Source organism: Callionymus lyra, chromosome 10 (assembly GCF_982586985.1).
Source record: "Callionymus lyra chromosome 10, fCalLyr1.hap1.1, whole genome shotgun sequence".
Classification (NCBI taxonomy): domain Eukaryota; kingdom Metazoa; phylum Chordata; class Actinopteri; order Syngnathiformes; family Callionymidae; genus Callionymus; species Callionymus lyra.
Genome location: NC_141827.1, coordinates 15,171,422 through 15,196,447, shown reverse-complemented (window position 1 = coordinate 15,196,447; position 25,026 = coordinate 15,171,422). Strand labels below are relative to the sequence as shown.

At 36.8% G+C, this 25,026-nt stretch overlaps 2 protein-coding genes across 4 annotated transcripts; one reads left to right on the top strand and one right to left on the bottom strand.

Moving 5' to 3' along the window:
- Nucleotides 1–2,587: 2,587 nt before the first annotated feature.
- On the bottom strand, nucleotides 2,588–8,208 carry stx16 (syntaxin 16). 3 transcript variants are annotated; one of them, XM_087801267.1, is made up of 8 exons: nucleotides 7,760–8,208; nucleotides 5,890–5,997; nucleotides 5,683–5,823; nucleotides 5,305–5,467; nucleotides 5,048–5,136; nucleotides 4,422–4,565; nucleotides 3,955–4,035; nucleotides 2,588–3,889 (listed from the first exon to the last, which is right to left on the bottom strand). In XM_087801267.1, the coding sequence occupies exons 1-8, from the start codon at nucleotides 7,883–7,885 to the stop codon at nucleotides 3,788–3,790; spliced, it is 954 nt and encodes a 317-aa protein (XP_087657393.1). In that variant the 5' UTR covers nucleotides 7,886–8,208; the 3' UTR covers nucleotides 2,588–3,787. The 3 variants fall into 3 exon arrangements, with proteins under 3 accessions (XP_087657393.1, XP_087657394.1, XP_087657395.1); XM_087801268.1 differs by having other exon boundaries at nucleotides 7,805–8,208; XM_087801269.1 differs by lacking the exon at nucleotides 7,760–8,208 and adding an exon at nucleotides 6,097–7,680.
- A 1,985-nt stretch (nucleotides 8,209–10,193) lies between these two features.
- Nucleotides 10,194–24,086, top strand: LOC148070504 (diacylglycerol kinase alpha-like). Its single transcript, XM_087801259.1, has 24 exons — nucleotides 10,194–10,295; nucleotides 10,634–10,725; nucleotides 13,451–13,527; nucleotides 13,881–14,025; nucleotides 15,399–15,473; nucleotides 15,577–15,626; nucleotides 15,867–15,941; nucleotides 16,168–16,284; nucleotides 16,365–16,482; nucleotides 16,961–17,049; nucleotides 18,212–18,322; nucleotides 18,391–18,489; nucleotides 18,612–18,662; nucleotides 19,405–19,478; nucleotides 20,090–20,164; nucleotides 20,236–20,321; nucleotides 20,391–20,480; nucleotides 20,546–20,706; nucleotides 22,316–22,380; nucleotides 22,452–22,542; nucleotides 22,620–22,800; nucleotides 22,884–23,004; nucleotides 23,085–23,145; nucleotides 23,661–24,086. Exons 2-24 carry the CDS (start codon nucleotides 10,653–10,655, stop codon nucleotides 23,739–23,741), a joined length of 2,166 nt encoding a protein of 721 aa, XP_087657385.1. The 5' UTR covers nucleotides 10,194–10,295; nucleotides 10,634–10,652; the 3' UTR covers nucleotides 23,742–24,086.
- The last annotated feature ends 940 nt before the right edge of the window (nucleotides 24,087–25,026 follow it).

Below are 25,026 nucleotides of genomic sequence, written 5' to 3'. Positions count from 1 at the left end.
AAACTATTACTATATTGAGACTTCAAGTAATAATTAAACTGATGTCAAGTAAGTTAGTAAGTAAGTAATGGTTATTTCTAATGCCTTTCTAGACCAGGGTCACAAAGCGCATTAACAATCAAAAACAATACACAGTCAAAATATATACTTTAAAAGGCCAAGACAAACACATAAGACAAACACAGGAGTCCCAGAAAAGATTTCTCTCTGGTCCAGAAGCGTGTTCAGGAACCATCAGTAGATTCTGATCCACAGACCTCAGAGCCCGAGCTTGGGTGTAAGGCTGGATCAGATCATCATGTAAGGAGGAGTCTGACCATGAATAGATCTGAAAGTAAGAACCAGAATTTTAAAATGGATCCTGAAAGAAACTGGCAGCCAGTGAAGAGATTTAAGTTCTAAGTGAGTTCTCCTACTAGAGCAGGTCAGAATTCTCGCTGCAGAGTTTTGTATTAACTGCAGGCGAGACAGCTCCTTCTTGATTAGACACGAAAATAAACTGTTACAATGGTCTAAACGAGAAGACACAAACGCATGGATTACAAGCTCCAGATCGTGTTGTGACAACATTTTTCTAAGTTTAGAGATTTTTCTCAGTTAAAGGAAACAGTTTTTGGTCAATTTTCTGCAGTGTTGAACTACAGACATTTCTTTGTCAAATACAACACCCAGGTTTCTCAGGCTCAGTTTGACGGACTGGCCTAAGTCAAGCCAAGAACTGACTAAGTATGAAAAGATAAAATGACAATCTGACTAATACTAACAGACTTCTTTGTGTTATGTGTACTGTTTTTAATGCCTGAGCACAATTTCAATATCATGCATTTTTAAATGCTGTATAACAACAACAAGACTCTTGTACATTAATTAAGCTGCAATAGTTATATCTAAATTTATAAACGTCATTAAGAACAAGAGATTGTTTGCTGTCGAGTGGCCACATTACTATGCTGTTAAAACATTGTGGCCCCTTGAGAAGAGGTTCTGGAGTGTTGTCAACAACACAATTTTACCAGTTATCTTTGGGACTACATTGGTTCATAGAGGCAACCTGAGAGATATGACTGTATATGTTCTATCAAACCATAGTAGAAAACTTCTTATCATTTAACATGCCAAGGGAATGAGATTGTTATCACACATCGTAAGGCAAAAACAACAACTAACAAAAGATTAATAAGGAATTAAATAAATGATTATTTTTTAATTGGTTCAAACCAAAACATGTATAGGAATAAATAATAATCAATAATATGTTTTCCCTTTGACTTGAATGGGTTCTCAAGTGATTGCTTTCACTTTCCTGTCATCTTTAAAGAGATGTTTATAAACCTTATTTAGGTGGAGTCTAAATAAGAAAACCCACAAAGGTAAAGCGTGTTTGTTGTTTTTTCAAAACTAGTAGTTTACTTTTCTATGTAACGACATAAGTGAAGAGCCTGCGAAAATATTTTCAAAATAAAAGAATTAAAAAAAAAAAGAAAAACAAAAGGTGTGTGTTTATTCCCACACGGGGGCAGCCACTGCGCTCTTCAGTTCGTGACCCAATAGAATGTAAACTTGACCTTCGCAAAATGTCAAATATGTCTCTGCAACCGTGAATGGATCGTCTTCATATTCATCAAATGCATATTTATTTTTTCCCAGCGTTTGGAAAGTATATTGATAACGAACGACTGAGACTTCTTTTAGACATTATATGTGGGTCGACAACGAGCTCTGAGTCTCACCATCGCCACCTACTGGCTCGTGTACTAACGATCATTTTCTGTTCTTGTAAAACTTTAAAAAGAAAATACGCAAAGGTTGCTTTCTCTATTCTTCACTGCTTAAAATAACTAATTATCATGTATTAAACAAACGTGAAATGTAAGGTTTCAAGTAGGTACTTTTAAATGTCTTCTTTTTTTATTGTTTTAGTTTTTATTTTGTAAGCTTACATTCATGCTTTAAAACAGAACCAATGCCTTGCTTGGTGCTATATATATATATATATATAGATATATATATATATTTATATATATATACACTGTATATATATAGATATGTGGAGTTTGTATGTTCTCCCCGTGTTTCGTGGGTTTACTCCGGGCACTCCGCTTTCCTCCCACAGTCCAAAAACTTACAGAGGTTGATTGATAACTTTGGGAAATTGTCCATAGGTATGAGAGTGTGTGTGTGAATGGTTGTCTGTCTTTGTTTGCCCAGCGACAGACTGGCGTCCTGTCCAGGGTGTCCCCTGCCTCTCGCCCTGATACTCCGATAGGCTCCAGTCTCTCCGCGACCCCGGTAAGGGATAAAAGCGGTAGACAATGAATGTATATATATATATATATATATACTGTATGTATGTATGTATGTATGTATATATATATATATATATATATATATAAATAAACAAATTAGAACAGCAGGAGGATCACAAATATTAAACATTGATGCAACACAAGCCAATGTTAATCGTGTTAAGACTCTCTGGGAAAAATCTGGGATTCAACATCATCCATACGTTTATTGACATTATTAGCACGTTTCTTTTTTCGTTGAAACCATATACTAGAGAGAAGAAATAAGAATTGAACCGACACGAGCTTGATCCAGATTTATTTAAAAACGTTGCCATCATCTCATTGTTGGAGGAAACAGTTGGAGTACCAGCCAAACATTTTTCACATTTAGTCAACAATTTGAGTTTACAGATATGTGAAATAAATATTTTCCATCTTCTTAATCTTCCATGAATAAAACGCACCAAGGCTTTTTAACATACACGACTAGGATTGACCTTTTAAAAGAATGAAACGGGAAACAAATCCTCCACATAAAACTCACTCGTTTTGGGCTTCATCACAGTTAAGTGTTGGACAATGATTGTTTGGTCAAGGCTACAAACATGTCTAGAATATGTTTGGTCCTCCTCAAGACCCATATATATATATATAAACTCTTTTCGTCACATAGATGCCAGTAGTATTACATCCATCACATTTGCCCTTAGCTTTCAAGGTCATGACCCCAAAATGTGCAAACTGCATTTTTAAATAAAGAGAAAGATAGCACTTTATGCAAAGTAAAGTCAAGAGCTTAAAAAATCAGCACTTTCTTCGGAGTTAACAGGCGATTAATAAAATTAACAACAACATATTGTAGTGCAGACAAACCACGTCTCATTAACCGTGTCTTGGTTATCAAAGCCATATACATGTCCGTTCAATGGTCTGGAGTTTTGAACGAGAGTTTTAAAACATGTAGTTGGCTTTGAAATGAAGACACCGACATGAGGGTTTACTTGTCTGTGACTAGAACCCAGAGGGAACCTCCCTCCTTACTTCTTTAGTAGGCAAACAGCGGTGGTTACAAGTTTTCATTCTCCACAACACATGGAGTTCAAAACAGATGAACATTATTTTTTGGTATATGATAACTATTTAACGTTTAAACGTTACTGCCATTGTAGTGTTGAGGGTGAAATACTGTCCTGCACACGACTCAAGAGGAAGGAAAACGAGTTGCACTAACAAACAAAACAATGAATCATTTGCACACACAATTTACATGTTCAAGTCGAGAACTCACATTGTTACAGCGAAAAGTGTCCTTCTTGTCCTGGTGTTCAAAGGTCATGTGACCTGTCTTCTGTCAGACAGCCAGAGCTGGGATCGTTTCTTTTGATTAGAAGGAAGTAAGACAGCAGCAAATATTCCATGCATACTTTCTTCAGTCGACAAGTCCACACAGATGCACGACACACGGAAACAAAACAAAGAGCATGTACTGGAATGTGTGATTAAAACTTGGTGCCAAAAAGAATAATGATTAGAACAATAATGATGACAAAAAGGATCAAAATGACCAGCATCTTTCGGTTTTTCTTCTGATACTGCTCCGCCTGGAAACAAAGAACAATTGTAGTGAGTATTTCCAGAAACCAATGGGCTGGAAATGAGTGGTTACCTTTTGTAACTGTTTCAACCCATCATCAGTTTTCACACAAGCCTGCTCCACATTGAAGTCAATTCTGTCAAGAACAGTGCCCTGGAGAAGCAAGAAAGAAACATTTTAGATGTGATCACCTGTAGTTTTAACAATCTCTAAATATGCATTGTTTGAAATATTGTACTTTAACGTATTTTCAATCATACATGTTATAGAGTTAAAATATAGACTTTTTTTTTTTTAAACAGTAGTTTATGTTGACAAGCATTACAGTTAATGCATTAAACCCGCCTAAAGTTTTGTGACTATCTTGTCATGTTAACATCAAACATTCAGATATAATTATCGTCTTATTTGCACTACACAAGACAACCTGTAAACACCTGCTGTTAAGAAAACATACTAAACTTGAAAAGTAAAAGCATGTTGTAGATTTGTAAATAGTTTTATTTTCGACATTACGAGTGGACCCGCGCTTCACATACCTGCTCTACCACCATAGTGGCGAGGTCTCTGAAAACCTCATTGAGATCTGATATGGACTGAACGATCTGTCGGATCTCTCGCTCTCGCTCCTCCACCATCACCGTGTTGTCCTCCACCATCATCAGCTGGTCGTCCGTGAAACCCTGCGAGAGAGGAGCCAGTCCATTCATTATCATGGGTTTTTGAAATATATTCTGTTACTACTCAAAGTTAATTTAATGACCAACAAAATCAGCTGGTTTCCACCTGGTTGGTCTCCAGTGGAATATTAATAGTGGAATATTAATAGTGGAAATGAATTATTTTCGGTAGGTAGGTTGGTAGAACTTTATTGATCCCTCAAGAGGTCTCCTTCGTGAAATTGTTTTTTTCGAATTAGCCACAGCAATAATTCATAAAAATAAAAATAAAATAAGAACAAGAACACAGAGAAATAAAGAGAAAGAACAAGATAAGATAGGACAACAACTAAATGAAACACAGCAGCAGAAACAATAGTCTTTTGTTCCTGCGCTGGAGAGTTTGTTTGTCTTTCTGAATGTTGTCTTTCCTGTTCACATTGTTCAATGTAAACTAAAAAGAAGCTTAAGTGAAATTGTCAGTAACATCACAAGAACCCACTCACTCTGTCATACACTGCCAATTCTTCGTCCTCTTCCATAAGGGGTCCGGAGTCGAAAAAGTGCTTTGATCTTTCTTCCCGATTCTTCATACCTGAGAACAAAAGGATTTCTTAGGAATGTGGAGTGAATCTGATAAGGCAACGTGTACCAACAGTTCACCCAAAAAAACATCCATTGAAAGATATATAAAAACAGGGTCCTTATTAAAGTGCTTGAATTCTCGATGGACATTAAGTTAGCATCTCGTTGTGTTTCTTACGTTTTAAGTAGCAGGACTGCGTGTGTCTGAAACTGGTGGAAAGCTCCTGCAGACTCTGTGCTAAAGACGAAACCACATTCCTCAACAGTCTCTCCTCCTGCTCTGTGCAGTGGCCACAGCGAGACTGTAAACCAGTCACAGCTCGCTGGCATCGATGGAACATCTGAAAATCAAACACAGACAGGCTTCACTCAATGACAACTGTACACATTTAAAAATGTGTTGAACATTAAACTGTTTAATGATGTTTCTGTGATTATTTAAGACAGTAGGTGTTTAGTTTTCATTGTTACTTAAACTGGTTGAATTTAAAATGACATACTGCTTCACACATCTCCATTTTCTTTTCTCCATTATATTGTGGTTGTACTTGTATACCTGTGTGATCTCCTGTGTTGTTATTTCGATGGCATGCTCTTCTTCGCTGCTGTCGTCCAGCGTTGGACGATTCATATGCTTGTCGTGTAGTGCTGCCAACTCTTTCATCTTCTGCCGAACTCGTGTGATATCGTATTGAATCTAAAAGGAAAGGAGACAATATTTGTGTAGATCTAGACGCTTGCTCCATTAGAACCTTGAACCTACCTCATCGATTCCTTCTGTCCATTTTGGAGGAAGTTTTTTGGTGACACCGATGGCAGCTTCAGGGTCCAAACTGATTCCAGATACCAACGCCATTCGATCATCAGCCAACTTAGGAGAAACAGCATGGAAACATCATATTCAGTAACGTAAAACAGACATAGTTTTAGAGCTGCTCTAATTTGCTGACATAAAGGAAGACAACAGTACCTCATCAAGCTCCTAAACACAATTGCAGAGAGATCGAAATCCATCCCAAAAAGGAAGAGGGAAAATAAGAAAGGCAGAAAGTGAAACCCAGAGAAATAGCAGTGTACAAGAAACAAGCTTATATAACAAGGGGGCTCTCTAGCTAACATATTCTATTTATGTTCCATTTTTCTCAACGAATACACTTTTAAAATAATTTGTGAAGATTAATTGTAGAAATAAAATTCCATCCCATATATAATGAAGTAACCAATACTATTTATTTAGAAAAATCAGGACTATTTATGTTTTTTATTTAGTGACAATTTAAAGGGACTTCCAGACTGTTTATAAAAAAGCAAAAATACCCCAAAAAGGTTTTAAGGACTGAGACATGACCACAGATTGAGATGGGTTAAAAGGATAAACAGGTTGTTCAATTGCCATGGAAACGGATTGAGTCGACCATTAGATCAACACCATGAAGATTAACACTTGATTAAAGACCAAAACAGATATATTAATATAAATACTTGGTAGAAAACAATTAAGTACTACCTTTGTCATATTATCCATGGTTATTATGGTAATTAAATGTCATATTTTGGCCATCTGTGTTAAAAGTATTAGAGAAAGACAAAACCCTATATCACTAAAATAATAAAGGATTGTGTATGATGGCTTACAAAAGGGCCCATGGTGAGAGTAATAAAAGAGTAAATAAAATGAGCCATCAATATTTTAACATGGGTTTGGGAAAGAAATTGAGCATGCAGATATATAAAGAAGCTGCAAAGAAGATTCAATAGCTTCCGAGTAATAAGTATGTGTACAGTACAGTACAGTACTGAACTGTCCGTCTTGGCCATTAAGGTTTTTGAGGTTATACACCACAGCTCTTAATGAATGTTTTGTTTGAAAGAAATTCAATTTACTTTGAATAGCAGTTACAAATCTTGTAATAGGAGGCACATATGTTACACTGCATTACCCCTTGTATGCTTAAACCAGCTTTGTATATACATCTATTCATTAGGTTTTATTAATAAAAGGAAATGATTCTGTAAACGTAACTTTACTATTAGCAGTTTCGTAACGTGTATTCTTCCATTTGACTCTAAGCATTACCAAAAATAGATTCTGTTCATCACCGGTGTTGCTCAAAAACAAAACTTTTAACAATAAGTAAGTAAGTAAGTAAGTAATTTTTATTTATATAGCGCTTTTCCAGACCAGGGTCACAAAGCGCTTAAACAACCAAAACAATACTCAATAAAGTATATATTTTAAAGGGCAAGATAAAATAAATAAAATAAAAATAAGGAGCAACTGTGGAATATATCATTAAAATTACAGTTAACAATTTGATCCAAACAACAGTTGATCATTGAGCACATTCATGCAAAAATCATAAAAAACGAATAGTAACACACATTAATGTTTAATACTTGACGTGTCCAATAATAATACTTACTTAATAACTACTTTATGACACCAAATGCTATGTTGTATCTGACAGTCTTTTATCAAATTACCTGGTTGGCTTAAAAAACTAAATCTATAATACGACACCTACGACAAACAGAAAAACAACTAGATACGTGCAAAAACACAAAAGGTCTACCTAAACCTGTCTAAATGCAAACACAAACATAATAGTGTCAAAACGATGCAGACCACTCACCGCAGCATTGCTACGTGTACTCAGACGGGGGTCGTATGTACTCACTTGCTCAGCCAATATCTGCCGGTTTTGGATCGCATTGTTCCGCATTAACAAGAATGCATCGGTCAGACGCCTAGTCGCCATGACTGGGATATTTTAACGAAAGCTAAATACTGGTTAGTTAGCGGCGATCTGTCATTCAGTTATAGCTTCCCCGCTGCTGCTGATCCTACCCGAGGCTAGCTAGGTTAGCTTTAGCCGAGCTACGTGATGGATCAGCTGAGGGAAAAAAACATAAAGAAAAAGCCTAGACTGGACGAAAAACAACCAATAACACGCTTAACCACGGAATACCACTGGAGGATTCACGTATCATAACGCAGTCGACCGAATATATCAAGGAAAAATAGATTCGGTTTAAATGTGAGAGCGTCGTTTCGTAGTACTGTAACACGGAAGCAGGAAAACGTAAACACCTGCGTCTTTACTTCTGTGGTTTTCTTCTGGGAGTGTCAAGGAACAGCGCCATCTATTGCACGGAATATACAGTTTTTTCATTATGTATTTTAGAAGAAAACTCTTAGTGTTACTGTATTAACTAATAATTAAATAGTATGTGGATTGTTTATTGAAACACCATAATCTAGACATTAGACCAGAAACTGTTTCCTTCAAATTTAGAGAAAAATCTCTAAATTTATGAAAATTATGTCACAACACGATCTGGATCTTATAATCCATGTGTTTGTTTCTTCTTGCTGAGACTATTGTAACAGTTTATTTTCGTGTTTACACAGGAAGGAGGTGTCTCGCCTGCAGTTAATACAAAACTCTGCAGCGAGAATTCTGACTCGCTCTAGTAGAAGAACTCACATTTAACGCCATCCTTAAATCTCTTCACTGGCTGCCAGTTTCTTTCAGGATCAATTTTAAAATTCTGGTTCTTACTTTCAGATCTATTCATGGTCAGACTCCTCCTCACATCAGTGATCTGATCCAGCCTTACACCCCAGCTCGGGCTCTAAGGTCTGTGGATCAGAATCTACTGATGGTTCCTGAACACGCTTCCGGACCAGAGGAGAGAAATCCTTCCAGGCTGTTGCTCCTAAGCTTTGGAACGATCTTCCTCTCCCTCTGTGTTTGATGATCTACTGACTCCTTCAAGAGACATTTTTATTTGTGCAGACTTTTCCCTTATTTTCTGGGACTCCTGAGTTTGTCTTATGTGTCTTGATCTTTTAAAGTATATATTTTAACTGTTTATTGTTTTTGAGTGTTCAAGGGCTTTGGTATAAAAAAGGCGATTTATACATAAGCATTTCTTACTTACTTACTTACACGCAAGTAATCCCTGTTCTAGTTTCTCTGCCTAAAATCCCAATAGTCAAACAAGTAAAGCTTATGGTGCAGGCAGACATTTTAAGCATTTTCTTGGGTCTAGTATAAATTTGAAAGCCTCTGAGCAATATATATAGAGCAATATATGGGCTGGAATGAGAAGTAAGGTGAATGGGAATTGAGGGATGAGAGTTCTTGGGTCTTCAAGGTCAATCCAAATCCTTTCCAAGTGTCTCAACAAGTAACAAAGTTATATCAAGACACTTTTCAGTGCAAATACAATAGAGAATAAGTATAAGTAATAGGTGATTTATATTTGTAAACTGTCTTTTGCAGACCACAGTCACAAAGTGCTTAATCAACAGAACAATACCCACTTAAAATACAAATACATTTCAAAACGTTAAAAGTTCAAGACAACACGGGGATAAACACGATAACCTCAAAATAATAAGGAAAACGCCGGCACAAATAAATAGGTCTTCATATGCTTCTTGAGTCATCCATCAAACACAACGCTTAACAAGCAGAAACCTTGGAGCAGAACCAGACTAGTCTGGGAGGCCTTTCAAGGAGAGAAGAGAGAGTGGTGTAGTGCAAGGGCAGCAGAGTTCTAATAGGGTCATGGGTCAAGAAATATGTCACAGACAAAAAAAAGGCTTATTTTTAATATTTCTGTTCATCTCAAGATAACAGGATAAGTACTATTTATTTGTCAAATGCGTGTTTTGGTATTTTGGGCATGGATGCAATTGGATTCTATTACCGGTATATTTTTGCGATTCTACTTTTATATATAATAAACGCTTTATTCTACAATCTTTTTAGTATTTTCAATGTTTTTTTAAAACATGAAATAATTATTTATAAAAATCCTTTTTCTTTTTTCGTCATCCTCATTCCATAAATGTCCTCTTACTAAAGTTTATCTTCTGAATGACCTCAGTGGACTCTGAGCTCTAACTCTTCCCACCAGAATCTGTTGTGAATCCATCCACTCAACAGGCATCGAACACGTGCGCGCGCTTTAGCCCCTCTCGCGCACGACGAAACTGGGTTGTGTCATCGACCGTAATAACGCTGGTAGAAGCTCCACCCCTCGCTCGTTCTTTTTAATCCCTTTTCTATCCGATAAAACCGCGGCAGGACATCTATCTGCCAGCTGGGTCAACACACAACAGTTCGGATCTTTGGGAGTTCGGATCCTCATCCTCAGGTGAGACCCATTTAAACTGAGAAGAAACGCGCTCGAGTTTTTATTCCCGTCTGTCCGTCAGGTGACTTCAGAAGCGTCTGTTTTCAAATATACTTTTCCTTTCGTCACTTTATCGTGAACCTGTTATCTAGTTTGTCTTTGTAATATTTTTGACTGTATCATAAGTAAACTTCCTACAATAGTGGGGAGTGTTCGACAGTGTCTCTGTATGTCTGCGACCAGAAATGAAGTCAAACCTGTTTGTGGGTTTGTTGTTGTTGCACATCGGAATGAAACAGGAGACATAAGAAGTCTGGTTCCTTTTAAAGTACATTAATGTAGTTTGCTTGCTTCTCTAGTGTGACAGCACAGAGAGCCATGACTTCTGCTGAAGACTGCGACTGCTCTCTGACTCCAGTGGATTTTATTCAGCTGCAGCACTACATGGATGGTGAGCTTTGACCTTTGACTTCTTATCTTCAGGATGAATTATGTATATGTTCATCAGAGGTGGTGTACGGCCACTAAAACCTTCTGTTTGCTTCAGCCTTTGTAGCATTTCCCCCCTGACTTTACAATGCATCCCATAGTCCACGAAAAGTACATGTTGCTTTATGTAAATATTGAGTCCCTTTGTGTTGTTGTGAAATGGATGCCAGCGTTCCGTACACTTTCTTTATAACTATACTTTACAATTACTGTTACAATATACTTTCATAAACACATTAAGTCGCTGCTTCCGATTCCTTGTCAAGAGCAGGGATCAAAATCTTCAAAATCTATGTTCTTTATCTTTATCTTTAGACTTAGATTGTAAGTAAGTAAGTAAGTAAGTCATTTATATAGCGCTTTTCCAGACCAGGGTCACAAAGCGCTTAAACAATCAAAACAATAGTACAAAACAAAGTATATACTTAAAAGATCAAGATAAAAACTGATATTGTATCATCTTGTTGTTTCTCTTTGTTCTTGTTCTTATTTTATTTTGATTATTTTTTATGAAAAATTGCTGTATTTGCTGTGGATAATTTGGAGAAAAAAAAACAATTTACCTACCTAAAATCAAATGGGAAAATTTGAGGAAAAATGTGTGAAAAAAATGTTTGACTGATAAGTCTAAGTAGAACAATGAATGACATTGTACTTATTACTTATCTTAAATTAAGACAGCTCTGAACAACCATGTCACCGCGGTTGAATCCACTTAACTCAATGAGTCGTGTTGAAAATTAAATTAAATGTGTAATTTCATATGATTGATTGATTCGATTTAACAGGTAGATTTTTTTTAAATTATTTATAACATTTGGATGGTTTAATTTTGGCAGAAAATTGTATCGTCATATAAGTAACTCACCCAATGGGTGTTGAGTGGAAAATGTTTTGTAAAATTCAAGAGAATATGAAATATGTAAAACATCTTCGTGTTAAGAAAGCTGTTTTATTTAAAGAATACATCTTCATTCCAGTTCTTCACCTGCTGCCGTGTCAAGACACTTGCTTGAGAGTAGGGTGGTGTGTTATTTCTTTGTTGCTTTGCAAGAATGTGTCGGATAGAAATGTGTGAAAGTTTTCTGGTTTGACACAAGTTCACTGTCAACCAATAATGAATCCTGCAAGGATATTTTACATCAATTTATTTTTAAGTTAAGATCACACTCTCAGCTGACTGTGCATTCTGTATATCACTTTTAAAATGTGTTTTAAGTGTCCAATGAAAGGTAACTATTTCTTAATTCTGAAAATATACAGAGATACTTTTTTTCTTTTTTTTGTTCCTCTACAGATACAATTAAGACCAGACCAGTTTAAATTTCAATCTTATAAAAAAGAGATCGAATATTTAAAAACGTCATTGTTTTTCCAACGCTTATATTGACCCATTTAAAACTCAATATTTATCTTTTCACTTTAATAAACATTGGTTCGGTTTGCATAAATCTAGCCAATCACAGAAGGCCTGACGCAATATTAACCAATCAAAAGCAACAAAAGACGGGTCTGTCTGTCATTACAGCAACACTTGCCTAACGCTGTCGCTCTGGATTCTTCACTCTTAAAATCTTAAATCGGAAGAATTCTCGCTAAACTCTACGGTAAATTCCCCGAACGCCATTTAATATGAGGAAATAAATTCTTGGCTTTCTAATTGAGAGCTTTGAATCAGTTGCGTCTTCCTTGTAATCCTTTACTATCACTGTCATACTATATACTGTTTAAATCCATGTTTGCTAATCCTTTATAAATTATTTATTGGTTCATTCATATTTTTCTATATCCATTGATTGTTTATAAACAAATTTAGATTTTCAGCCAATTGAAAGGTCTCAGATCATTAAATATGGCAGTTTAAAGATTTTGAATACATAATTTTTAATAAATTGTAAATAATTAAAACATAATATTTCAGCTATAACTTATGCCAATGTCAAAGATGACCGGTTTATGAAGATATTTATCAATATTTATCCACAATCGATGACTTCCATAGATCTAGAGGATGTAGACTAATATCCCACAGCACATCACAACAATTCAATATAGACTTGTTGAGAAATGATTAGTTAAATCATATATTTTTTAAACTTCATATGTGTGTGAGATATAAAATAAACAGTAGCCAATTATATTAGCTTCACTTTTGGGTTTATATACTTGTAAATCTGACACTAAAGGAGTCATTGCCTCACCAACCACTAACCTCACCGCACTCCACTGAAAATGATAAATATGTAACTTTAGCCCACTATAGTCATTAGGAGGAAACACTGAATCAATGTTATATATGAGAGTATACAAAACATTTGTTGGATTAAGCAAGTGATCTAAACACAATTGCAAACCTTACACCCGCAGTGAGAAGGTGACATCCTTGATTAACCTTGTGCGTGTGTGTGTTTGAACAAGTGCATGTGTGTGTTTGAACTTGATTCTTGCATTAACACAACAGTTAGAAGGGCTCAGACAATAACCATTTACACCAGTAACAAATGATGTACTCAGAATGAATGATTAGCAGGTTTTTTTAATGTTAGAAAACTCATCTTTAGTACGAGGAGGAGATTCTTAGCATGTGCTTTATGAGTTTGCATTCAGATGAAACAGAATCTTTTTTCTAAGACACGTAAAAATTTCTACCAGATTTCCCACCATGTTATATTGTATTTTCTTTCCAGAGAGCAGTTTGAGAGTGAAGGATGTGATCAAGGAGTTTCACCCTGGTGGTCGCCTGGCCCAGCACAGTGTCAAGGAGGTCAGTCCTGACAAAACACCACCAGAACTCAACATATCTTAAGAACAAAAATAATACATTTTCAATTTATATTATGCAAATAAAAATTAATTCTGCTTTGACATTATACATTTCTAAATATGTTAACATACAAAAGCATATTCCAGTCGAGCTTGGATTGAATAACAGGCAAGAAACTGCAGTGTAATTGAAAATATGGAGGGTATCAAATTGACTTTTCTTATGATATCAATGAGGCCGATATATATTTATGATATTGATAATGTGCCATTCATTAAGATTATTAATTTTTTATAAACCATGTTTTTCTGCTTTTATAAAAACGACCATTTTGTCTTGTATGTTTGTCCTAGTGTGTGGATGAAGCAGGGTTTTGCCTCTTTCTGAAGACCTACCTGGAAGTCGAGACTTTTCCTGCAGATTTTGGCCAGAGGCTGTTTCGGTATTTCCAACAGGTTGATCAGGATGGACCCATGAAGTGTGTCTCAGCTAAAGGAGGTAAGAGAATCACTATTAAGGTCAAAGGGGTTCATACTCACTGTAAATGAGTCATATGTGTGGTAACCAATGATATATACTTTTTAAATTTTTTATTAAACTGATATTTTAGTATTTATTTTCACAAAAATAAAATGTGGGAACTGTATTTGTTGAATGGTTCATGTTTTTGCAAAGCAAATTATAAACTTGACCATATGAAAGCAACAGATAAACTTAAATACATTAAATTACATGTAGAACCTTGGACAGCACTTCAAAAGTGACTCATGAAAAACAAATGAAATGAAACCGTGTCAGTATTTAAGAACATAATGGACACAACTACAAGAAGAGAACGCTATAAAAATGGAAATATTACACAGTTCAATAATAAAATTTGAACTCTTTGAAAACAGAGACAGTTTTACCCACAAGACCAAGCGCCCAGTGGTCCAACTCTGTGTTTTGTTAGTAAATAAATACATAAAATATTAAGAAACCAGATAGAATATGCTTGGTTGTCTTTTAACATTGTTGTAATGTCACCGTCATTCAAAATGTACAAAAAAAAGAAAAAGATTTGAAAGGAAGAAGCAACTGATTCAAAGCTCTCAATTAGAAAGCCAAGAATTTATTTCCTCATATTAAATGGCGTTCGGGGAATTTACCGTAGAGTTTAGCGAGAAATCTTCCGATTTAAGATTTTAAGAGTGAAGAATCCAGAGCGACAGCGTTAGGCAAGTGTTGCTGTAATGACAGATAGACCCGCCTTTTGTTGCTTTTGATTGGTTAATATTGCGTCAGGCCTTCTGTGATTGGCTAATTTTAATAGAATCGACATTTTCACCTCACAACATACAAAATACATTAGACAAAAAGTAAAAATAGCTTTCATGACAGATCACGTTTTTTTAGTGACCCTTGTAGACTGGTTAGGTCAAATCTATATTCTTTGTTGTTTTGAGTAACACAAGAACACATGCCGAGCTCTGTGACGCCAATTTTTAGACGGTTGTAAAAATAAATCACCAGAATCTGTATATACATTCAGTGAGTAACAGACACAAATAGAACACGTCTTCTGCAGTATCTTACTCTTCCTGCTCCCATGTTTTGCTAGAAACTGGTATTGTTTTGATTGTTTAAGCGCTTTGTGACCCTGGTCTCGAAAAGCGCTATATAAATAAATATTACTTACTTACTTACTTACTTACAAAACAAGCAAATATCTATAAATATTTAAAGCTACTTAATAAAGTGTTTCTTTTTAAACCTTAACTCATCCTTAACGCTTTGAGTATTTGTAAACGATTGAGTTTGTTGTAAGATCAGACAAACTATCAGGCGATACATATATTTTTGGGTTATTTATTCGATATATTTCCCCACAGGCGGCGTCTACCTGCGCGATGTGTCCTGCTACTTCACCGTGCTGGAGGACAGGCAGCCTCGCGAGAAACTTGAGTGTTGGTTTATTCCTCTTATCTTAAAAAACACACACTCACAACTGTCAATAATTGTGGTTGTTGTCGTTGTTCGGTACTTACCTAACGACAGTTCTGTTTGCAGTTACTTTCAAACTTTATGACAAGGATGGAAATGGGCTCCTGGACAGTTCGGTGCGTACATATTGATATTGACTAAAAAAATATATAAATCAAGATCCTTTTCATACAAGTGTTATGACCATAATTGAACTACACATGAACAAAATGTATAATTTAATTAAGCTTCGACAAACCTTACAGTTTCCATACCGTAAAAGTGGCGGTAAAAAATCTCTGCGTGTTTACCAAATGCCATCAAATTTATGAAGCGTAATCTTCTTATGTAATATGTATGCTTTTTTTTCCAAACAGGAAGTGGACCGTATAATTACACAAATGATGCGAGCTGCTGATTATCTTGGCTGGGACGTGACAGAGCTGAGACCTGTATGTTTTTGTCTCTTTACCCCTCCCCTCTTTTATGGAATGAATCTCTAATCCTGATGGATGGAAATCTTGTGTGTCATTTAGAAATGGTTTTATATTTTGTTTTTAAGAAAAATATATGTTTACGTCGAATTTGTTATTGAAGAATTATATTTTTTTCGACAAGTATAAGTGGTTGTCTGGACAGGAAGGACTAATAGAACGTGTGATATTTTGGGGGATTCAGGTTCTGAAGGAGATGATGACGGCGATGGACGTGGACGACAGTGGCACCGTCACGCAGGAGGAATGGTTGAAAGGAGGCATGAACAATGTTCCCTTGCTTGTATTGCTGGGACTGAAGGTGAGAGCTCCGTTTACGACAAAAGCATGAATTAAAAACTTTATTTAAAAGAAAAAACAACTGTGTTTATGCACTCACAGATGAAAGAGAGGGACAGGCAGCATATTTGGAGGATGAAGCATTTCAACAAGCCGACCTACTGCAGTGTGTGTGAGAACATGCTGCTGGGACTTGGCAAGCAGGGACTGTGTTGTATATGTAAGTATTGCCACCAGGCATCCAAAGAAAAAAACTGATTTGAAATGATTGTCACCAGCTATTATAGTGCTGTCCTTTCTGTGTGTACTTCATATGTTCTCTCTGTGATAGTGTGGGTTTTCCCGACACAACCAAAATCATTTAGGCTTAATCACTGACTATAAACTGTCCCAATTGTGCGGTGAACCGGCAACCTGCCCGGGATGTCCCCCCGCCTACTGCCCTCAGCTGTGTCCGGCCACAAAGAGTGAATAATCCTGTGGAAATTAACGATTTGTGTCTATTGTGTGATCCTAAATCACAGAAATAATGTTTCCTCTCAATCTGACACTGGAAAATGAAAAACAATAGTGATGATTTTATACGTCTGCCTTTTATTACGTGTTTTTACTTTAAAAGCCTTGAAAGAGGCTTTCATATTTATTTTTTATTTTTATTTTTTTACAGTTTAGCAATAACAAAGTTTTTTGTCCCACAGGCTGCAAATACACTGTCCACAGTCAATGTGCCAACAAGAACCCGGAACCCTGTGCCCGAAGCTTTGTCAAATCTAAAGCTGAAATTCATGTAAGTTAGCAAGAATTGAGGGATCCTAGTACGTTCCTGGGCCAGAGTACTCTTAAACAACCTCACATGTCCTTTGTTAAGTGCAAATATTTATCATCTCTTATAATATAAGAATAAATACATGTACATTTGAAGAACAAATATTGTGCTACAGATAATACCAGTAGTGCAGGTTTCTATATTTATTTATTTAACAGTTTATTTTGGTGTTTAAACAAGAAGGACCTGTCTCGCCTGCAGTTAATACATAACTCTCCAGTTAGAATTCTGACCTGCTCTAGTAGAAGAACTCACATTTCTCCGATCTTTAAAACTCTTCACTGGCTACTAGTTTCTTTCAGGATCAATTTTAAAATCCTGGTTCTTACTTTCAGATCTATTCATGGTCAGACTCCTCCTTACATCAGTGATCTGATCCAGCCTTACACCCCAGCTCGGGCTCTGAGGTCTGTGGATCAGAATCTACTGATGGTTCCTGAACTTACTCTTAAGCTTTGGAACAATCTTCCTCTCCCTCTGTGTTTGATGGATCTACTGACTCCTTCAAGAAGCATTTTAAAACATTTTTATTTGTGCTTGTTTCTCTGATTTTCTTGAACTCTGTTCTCTGAACTGTGTTTGTCTTATGTGTCTTGACCTTTTAAAGTATATATTTTAACTGTGTATTGTTTTTGATTGTTAAAGTGCTTTGTGACCCTGGTCTAGAAAGGCGCTTTAGAAATAACCTTTACCTTACTTACTAGTAAACATTTCAACAATGTTCAGGGAATGTGTCATTATAGTCATTAAACAGTGAGCGCGCTGACACACAGTAACTCTGTGATGGTGGTTACAGTGCAGCGCATCAGTGCTATTTTTAATCACGGATTACAGCCGGCAAAGACTGTGCATCTGTTAAATGTCCTTAATTTGGACAAGAGTGGACAATAAGCTTTCATTCTTGTTTGCTGCTGACTGATGAGATGTCTAAATTTGTTCATCGGGGTTTCCGGTGCGCAAGGGATTTATATTAAGCCCAGTGGTTATTTAAAGGGCCTCTGACTTTTTTACGTAACACGACTGTGGAATCAACAACTGCCTCCTTTTTATGCATTAGCCTGTTTTTTTTTTGTTTTTTTTAATAAATATGAATTATTTTCTGAATCTCTTACTTGTTTCCTAGGTGGCAGCACATGACTGGATCAGAGCTGAGAGCAGCTCTAAAAAGTGTGAGGTCTGTCACAAGAAGATCAAAACTTTGGCTGGAAAGCGTTGTGTGTGGTGCAAGGAGCTGGTGAGAATATTACATTTGTAAAAATACAAGCATATTTTTTAACATGCTTACTGGTTTGTCTGCTCCAGCGCCACGATGATTGTGTATTGGCTGGTCTTTCAACATGCGACTGCGGCCCGTTGAGAGACCATATCCTGCCTCCCTGGGGAATCTACACAGTCTCAAGGGTAAAAAAGAGTGACATGATCTTGTGTATTTTTTTTTTTTTGAACTCTTGTTTCCTCTCTGGCGTTCACCTTGACCCAGATACCGCACAAGGCTTAATAATTCTTCTTTTTTCTTCCTGAAGGAGGAGGACTCCAGTCTCTTGAATGTGACTCCAGATGGACACGTTTTACAGGTTTATTGATTTTCAATTTAATATTTATTTAGAGTTGATTTTTCCTAACTATAATCAGACAGTGTCTGAATAGACTGAAGGTTATAAGTAGTGTTAATAAAAAAAATGTGCGCATGCAAACTTTATACACATTAATGTGACATTTTAAGATAAAAAATACAGAAATATAAACGACTTATGCTTACACTGAAGTATACCAGCCACCAGGGGGAGCTCATGAGCAACATTGCAGCTGCAGTTTTTTTTCTGACAGCATCCAAAAATATACTTTGAACAAACATGTAGATACTTCGACAGGAATTAATTGAATAAAACCATGGCTATTATGAACAATAACTGAATTCTTGCACCTAAAATTATTTCCATTACCTTTTTTTTTAGCAAATTGAACTACAATTATCAGTCAGATGAATACCCATGATTCCTTTGTTTCTGATCTCTTATGACTCCTCTCTCCTTTAATTTATGAATCCATCTTCCACATTATACACAACACTTAAAAGAGGCTGGAAATGTTCTTTATCCAAACTGTTACCTCATTCTTTCTATATTGATAAAGTTCTAGCTAACCTAACCTAACCTTTTATTATATCCTATTTAAACATTATCAAAATATATTTTTGATTATATGTGTGTGTGTGTATATATAAGAAAAGTTAACTGCAAATACATATAATAATATAATAATAGTAGCTGTTTGTAATTTGTTATTATTGTTTGATGTTGTCTGTTTTTTTTTCAGATCGCTCCAATTGCCAACACACATCCATTGCTGGTTTTTGTCAATCCAAAAAGTGGAGGAAAGCAGGGAGTAAGGTAGGAAGCCATGTTAGTGTTGAGTGTAAATTGTCTCAGTTGTGAGTGAGTAAAGCGTCTCTGCCTCAGTAGTCATCGGTCAAGGCTTCCCACATTTCTACAGTTTCGTTGGATGTAAAAAGTTGACATACAAGTGAATCACAGTGTCGCTTGGTTTCACTTCCACTTCCTCTTTGCATAATTTCACAGGGTTAAATTTGTTCGTAGGACGCCCGGTGTGGTAATGGTTAGTCTAAAGCACTGACAGCAACAAGGATTGCAGTCTTTTCTGTGTTTCTTCTCAATTTCTAAAAAACGAGATATGTTGATTCAATGACTCTGGATGGTCCATAGGTGTCAGTTTGTCTAAATGGTTGTGTGATAAACAGCTGGGATATTATTTTTAACCAACTGTCATCGTTAATTTATTTGACGTGACAAAATACTTCATTTAACCCTTGTATTAGCTCTGGGTCAAAGTGACCCAGAGGCCCGAAAAAATGGTCTTAAGGTGTTGCAAAAATAATTGTGTTGTCTCTGGGTCAAGGACAACACAGGTGTAGTGCATACATGAGATAATACAGATGAGGTAGATGGTTCAGTAAAAAGAATGGTATGTTGATCTTTTCCAGGATACTACGAAAGTTTCAATACATGTTGAACCCTCGTCAAGTCTACAACCTGTCCAACGGAGGTCCAGCTCCAGGGTACCGCTTACATCACAGCTCATTCAATCTGAATACTCAGTGTGTGTCCTGACGGTCTGTACTCTCTTCAGACTACATTTCTTCAGAAGCGTTCACGAGTTCAGGATCTTGGTGTGTGGCGGCGACGGAACGGTGGGCTGGCTCCTGGATGCTATAGGTGCTTCTGAAAGTCCCGCTCGGTGGAAGTTAAAAGATACACTACTGAATATTCTTTGTGTGGTTTCAGACAAAGCCGGGCTTCAACAGCACCCTCCGGTCGCTGTTCTGCCACTGGGCACTGGAAACGACATGGCTCGCTGTCTGCGCTGGGGAGGAGGTGACCCCACTGACCTCTGTCAATAGTTTTGATTTTAATCATGTTTTTTTTCTAACTCTTTCAAGGATATGAGGGTTCTGACCTGAAGGAGATCCTGAGGCATATTGAGACTAGTGAAGTTATTTACTTGGATCGTTGGAAAATCCAAGTGATACCAAATGATCCACAAGATTCGGGAGACCCGGTTCCCTACGAGATCATCAACAACTACTTCTCCATCGGGGTGGTGAGTCACTGTTGCATCAACATAAAAGTGGAAGTGTTGACTATTTCTGATGAACTTCTGTTAACCTATACTGTGTTGTGTAGGTGTCAGATCATTTTCAACTGTTTTTTACAATTTATAATATTTTTTCAGAGTGTTTCTTATATGTTTACAGAAGCACCATAACTAACTAGAAGCTCACCTGCTAGCTGAAAAATAGAAGAGTAGTAAAGCACAAAGTTCCGACCAATACATTTAAATAAATAAAAAAAAGTATCTTTTGTTTACTGGTGCTGCGTCTCAAATCGCATACTAGCGTACTCAAAGTTAGTATTTTTAGTGCGTTAGTATGCATTTAGTATGCGAAATTTAGTGCGCCATGCACACTAAATTGGCGTACTTAAACGCCCACAAAACTGAGCATGGTTTGATGGACACTAACCACCCTAAACAGCCGCCATCTTAGTGATGTTTTAAACGGAAGTTACGTCATATATAAATGCATATATATGCATATACTTACAGGTGTATTTTCAGCAGAATTAGAAGGATGACACGTCTTCGCTGCTGATACCAGCTTAAATACCTCCCGAATAATTCGATTCTCATATTTTTTCTTTATTTCATTTTCCAAAGTTGCAAAACGTGCTGCCAGCAGGTGGCGATAGCGTTCAACCAGCTGGTTGCAACATCGTTAAATAGTAGTAGAAGAAGAAGCTGTCATGTGATTTCTGGTTAGTGTGTAGCAGCAGTGTTTTGTCACAGTTTAATACCTTTTTTTTCCACACTATCAATTTTCTTATTTTTGTTATTAACAAACAACTTTTAACAGACAAACAAAGAGCTAACTACAGAGAACTAGATGGAGTATAAATAAGTTTAGTAAATATTATACTCATGGTTTGTGAGTTTATTAATGGCAACAACTACCTAACAGCAGCTGTTTCTTTGTAGGCCTAGAGGCAAACATGCAAACCTGAATGAAGCTTCTGAAATATTGCCAGGTGCACCAAAGCAGACGGGTCAAAATGAATTCAGTGGTCATAATTCCCCAACCCTCTGGCTGATAATTATATGAAACCTACTTCATATTTCCTATTGTCAAAGACCTGGTGGTAAAAAAAGCACCAACACTCATAATAGAGTCCCATAATGCAATTGCTGAGGCCTCAGTAAGCAGTTGATGCTGTATCATGACAAAGTTTGAAAGGTCACTAGGTAGATAGATAAATAGATGGATAGATAAACGTTATTGATCCCTCTGGAGAAACTGTTTTTCCAGCATACAGCCACACAGACGATAGATTCATGAAACAAGAACAAAGTGCAATAAAAAGAAAGTGCAAGATGACACAATTTAAATCCAAAGAACATAGATCACACAAAAATAACAAAGAAAAAGGATACAAAGATTAACATGGAATATAATCATCTTTTCTGCCCCCATCTGTGACGAGTTAGCAACTTTGAAATCACTGAAACACTTTGGATTTGTGTTACCAAGAATTGTAATTTTATAAAACTGAAAAAGCCACAATGTTTTGTGATATCACAAATATAGATTCTGTTATTGGTGAACTTTGAATTGATACCACAGAAGTCATCGTTTTATTTCTTTGTCGTGGGACAGGACGCGTCTATCGCTCACCGCTTTCACTCCATGAGAGAGAAGCACCCGCAGAGGTTCAACAGCAGGTGGGTTTTTATCACCAAAATGAAACTTTTTGAAAAGGAAAATTGCTGATCAACCTCTTCTTTGCTTCAAGAATGAAAAACAAACTGTGGTATTTAGAGTTTGCGACCTCCGAGACGATCTCTGCCTCCTGCAAGAAGCTGAAGGATTGTCTGTCTATCGAGGTGAACGCCCTGGTGATCACTGAATGTAACCTATTTTTAATACCTGGTGATTTATGTCGTGGCTTTGCTTCTACCAGTGCTCTGGGAAAACCTTAGACCTGAGCAGGGTGTCACTGGCCGGCATAGCTGTTCTTAACATACCCAGCATGCACGGCGGCTCAAACCTCTGGGGCGAAACCAAGAAGTCTGATGTCCCGCCAGACGCTGGACACAGTGAGGTCATCACTGACCCAGAACTCCTGAAAACAATCCCTCAAGGTGACAACCAAAATCTGTTCTATTTTCGACCCGCCTATTTTAGGGTTTCCTCCTGATTATTTTACCATGTTTTTTCTGTACAGAGATGAGTGATAAGCGTTTGGAGGTGGTGGGACTCGAAGGAGTGATAGAGATGGGTCAGATTTACACTGGACTGAAGAATGCCGGACACCGACTGGCACAGGCATCACAAATCACAATCAGGTTGTGTATTTAGTTTTTATTTGTGTAAATATTACTCACATTATCATCATCATCTGACAACTGGACTTCTGTCTGTGCAGGACAGTCAAAGCTCTGCCGATGCAAATCGACGGGGAACCATGGATGCAACCGCCTTGTACCGTGAGTTTATCTTATCATTTAATGATGATTAAAAATGCCACCTATGCATGGGACCAAAGGGTGGTGTCTGTTGTTGTCTTGTCGATGCTTCATGGCCTTCTAAATTCTCCTGATCTTTCGGGACAGGAGCCTAACACGAGAGAAAATGTGTGGGTGAATGTTTGGGTGAAGATTGTAAGTCGGGTAACAGATGGAAAACAGGGGATGCCACACAAGGGTCCAAAATATTTGAGAAATCTCAATGTCAGTTTTATCATTTATTCCTCATCTTATGTTAAATACTGCCATCTTTGTTGGTCATGATATCCATTGGAACTTAAATCTACTTTGATTTTGAGCCAATCTTATGCCCGGCAACAAAAAAAACAACAACTTTTCAGGTCATATTTGGCCCCAGGGCTTTGAGTTTGCACATAGGATAGACAGAGGAATACAAATATAAAAGTTACTCAATTGTTTTCAGAATGTATATTGAATTTAGTAGCCAATCAAATCGTATTTTGAATCTCTTCCAGATCCACATCACGCACATGAACCAGGCCAAAATGTTGATGGGTCCACCAGCAAAAGCTTCAGGTTTTTTCCACCTCAAGTGAAAGAACCATGGGAGAGACGGGCTTGAGCATTTTTAGCACTCTGTACAACAATCAATGATTACTTTAGAAGTACTACTGTGTGATGGACATATTTTGTTGTGTTTTCGTGGTGCCAGTAAATCATTCATCCAAGAGCGCTTTGCGTTAAGAACGACACGTTTATTCATGTAATGTTGGGCTGATCCTTGTGCGTCCTGAGATTTAGTCAGTTTGTGTTGTCCATATTTCATATCAACTTGACTCTTAAAAAGATTTAAAATTCACTGTCTGTTGTAACCTGCTGTTGTTAAGTATTTATTTTTTTTCGTTTTTGTTGTATCGTCAAATAAATTGCTATGACATTGACTATTGTCGATCGTAGTTTATTATTTGTTACGTAGACATTCAGTCGCCTGGTTGAAAAGAAAAAAGCATACATTTAAAATGCTATAACATCTAATTAGTAAATAAATATAGATGTTGATCTTCATTTTAATGTAATAATTGAGTTACCTCTGGTATACACGAAATACATGTACCATCTGTGGTTTTGTAAACACTGTGAGTGATCTTCCTTACTGAAGTCAGGCTGTAAAAAATAAACCGAGCGACATGTGAGGCTCTCTGGGGAGTGTTTGAGTGTATTTAGTTTTCACAGACTGTTGTGGGGAAGTGGTGACACAAGTGGTATCGAGTGTTGTTTTAATTGTTGCAGCTGTAGAGGGCTAATGATGACATTATGACATTACAGTATGAAGTGACATATCCTTTAGCGGTTCTCAGCAGCTCATGAGGAGTGACTGATTTCCTGTTGTGATACTGACGTGCAACCATTTCTCTGACTGAGTATAAATGTTCTCTTCTACGACAGTTTTTTAAGCAGCAGAGGCTCGGCATTGTGGCCTCACCACAACATCACTCTTCCTTTAGGTGCGAGAAAGAAGGGGCCTACCGTGAATGTTCCGTTGCATAGTTTCTACTGACAAACAGGATATTGTGACATGCTTTTCGTGGTTTCTGTTTTGCTGCACCGATAAGCTTTTACCACTTTATTTAATAGTTCCTTAGAACTCCTGATTTCATATGCATCATGAATATATGTATACAAAAATGTACACAATACGATTTCTTTTTTAGAGAATTCAAAAGTCAAATATCACAATAAAGCGAACATGAGCAAAAGTTACACAATAATCTGATTTATTGCAGAATTTGTTAAGATTGTATTTTAAATATGCACAGGACAGACTCCACGTTGCCAAGAACTATCTCAGAATCAGAAACGTTCAATGCCAGCGTTGCAAAC

Bases quoted from the DNA above. Each gene is read 5' to 3' on its own strand.
- LOC148070504 (XM_087801259.1), top strand. From the start codon at position 10,653: ATGACTTCTGCTGAAGACTGCGACTGCTCTCTGACTCCAGTGGATTTT. The intron at 16,483-16,960 runs GTAAGTATTGCC...TTTGTCCCACAG, and splicing joins GCAGGGACTGTGTTGTATAT to GCTGCAAATACACTGTCCAC. The intron at 22,801-22,883 runs GTGACAACCAAA...TTTTCTGTACAG, and splicing joins CCTGAAAACAATCCCTCAAG to AGATGAGTGATAAGCGTTTG.
- stx16 (XM_087801267.1), bottom strand. From the start codon at position 7,885: ATGGCGACTAGGCGTCTGACCGATGCATTCTTGTTAATGCGGAACAAT. The intron at 5,998-7,759 runs GTGAGTGGTCTG...GTTTCTCCTAAG, and splicing joins GTACACGTAGCAATGCTGCG to TTGGCTGATGATCGAATGGC. The intron at 4,566-5,047 runs GTGAGTGGGTTC...CCTCTCTCGCAG, and splicing joins AATTGGCAGTGTATGACAGA to GGTTTCACGGACGACCAGCT.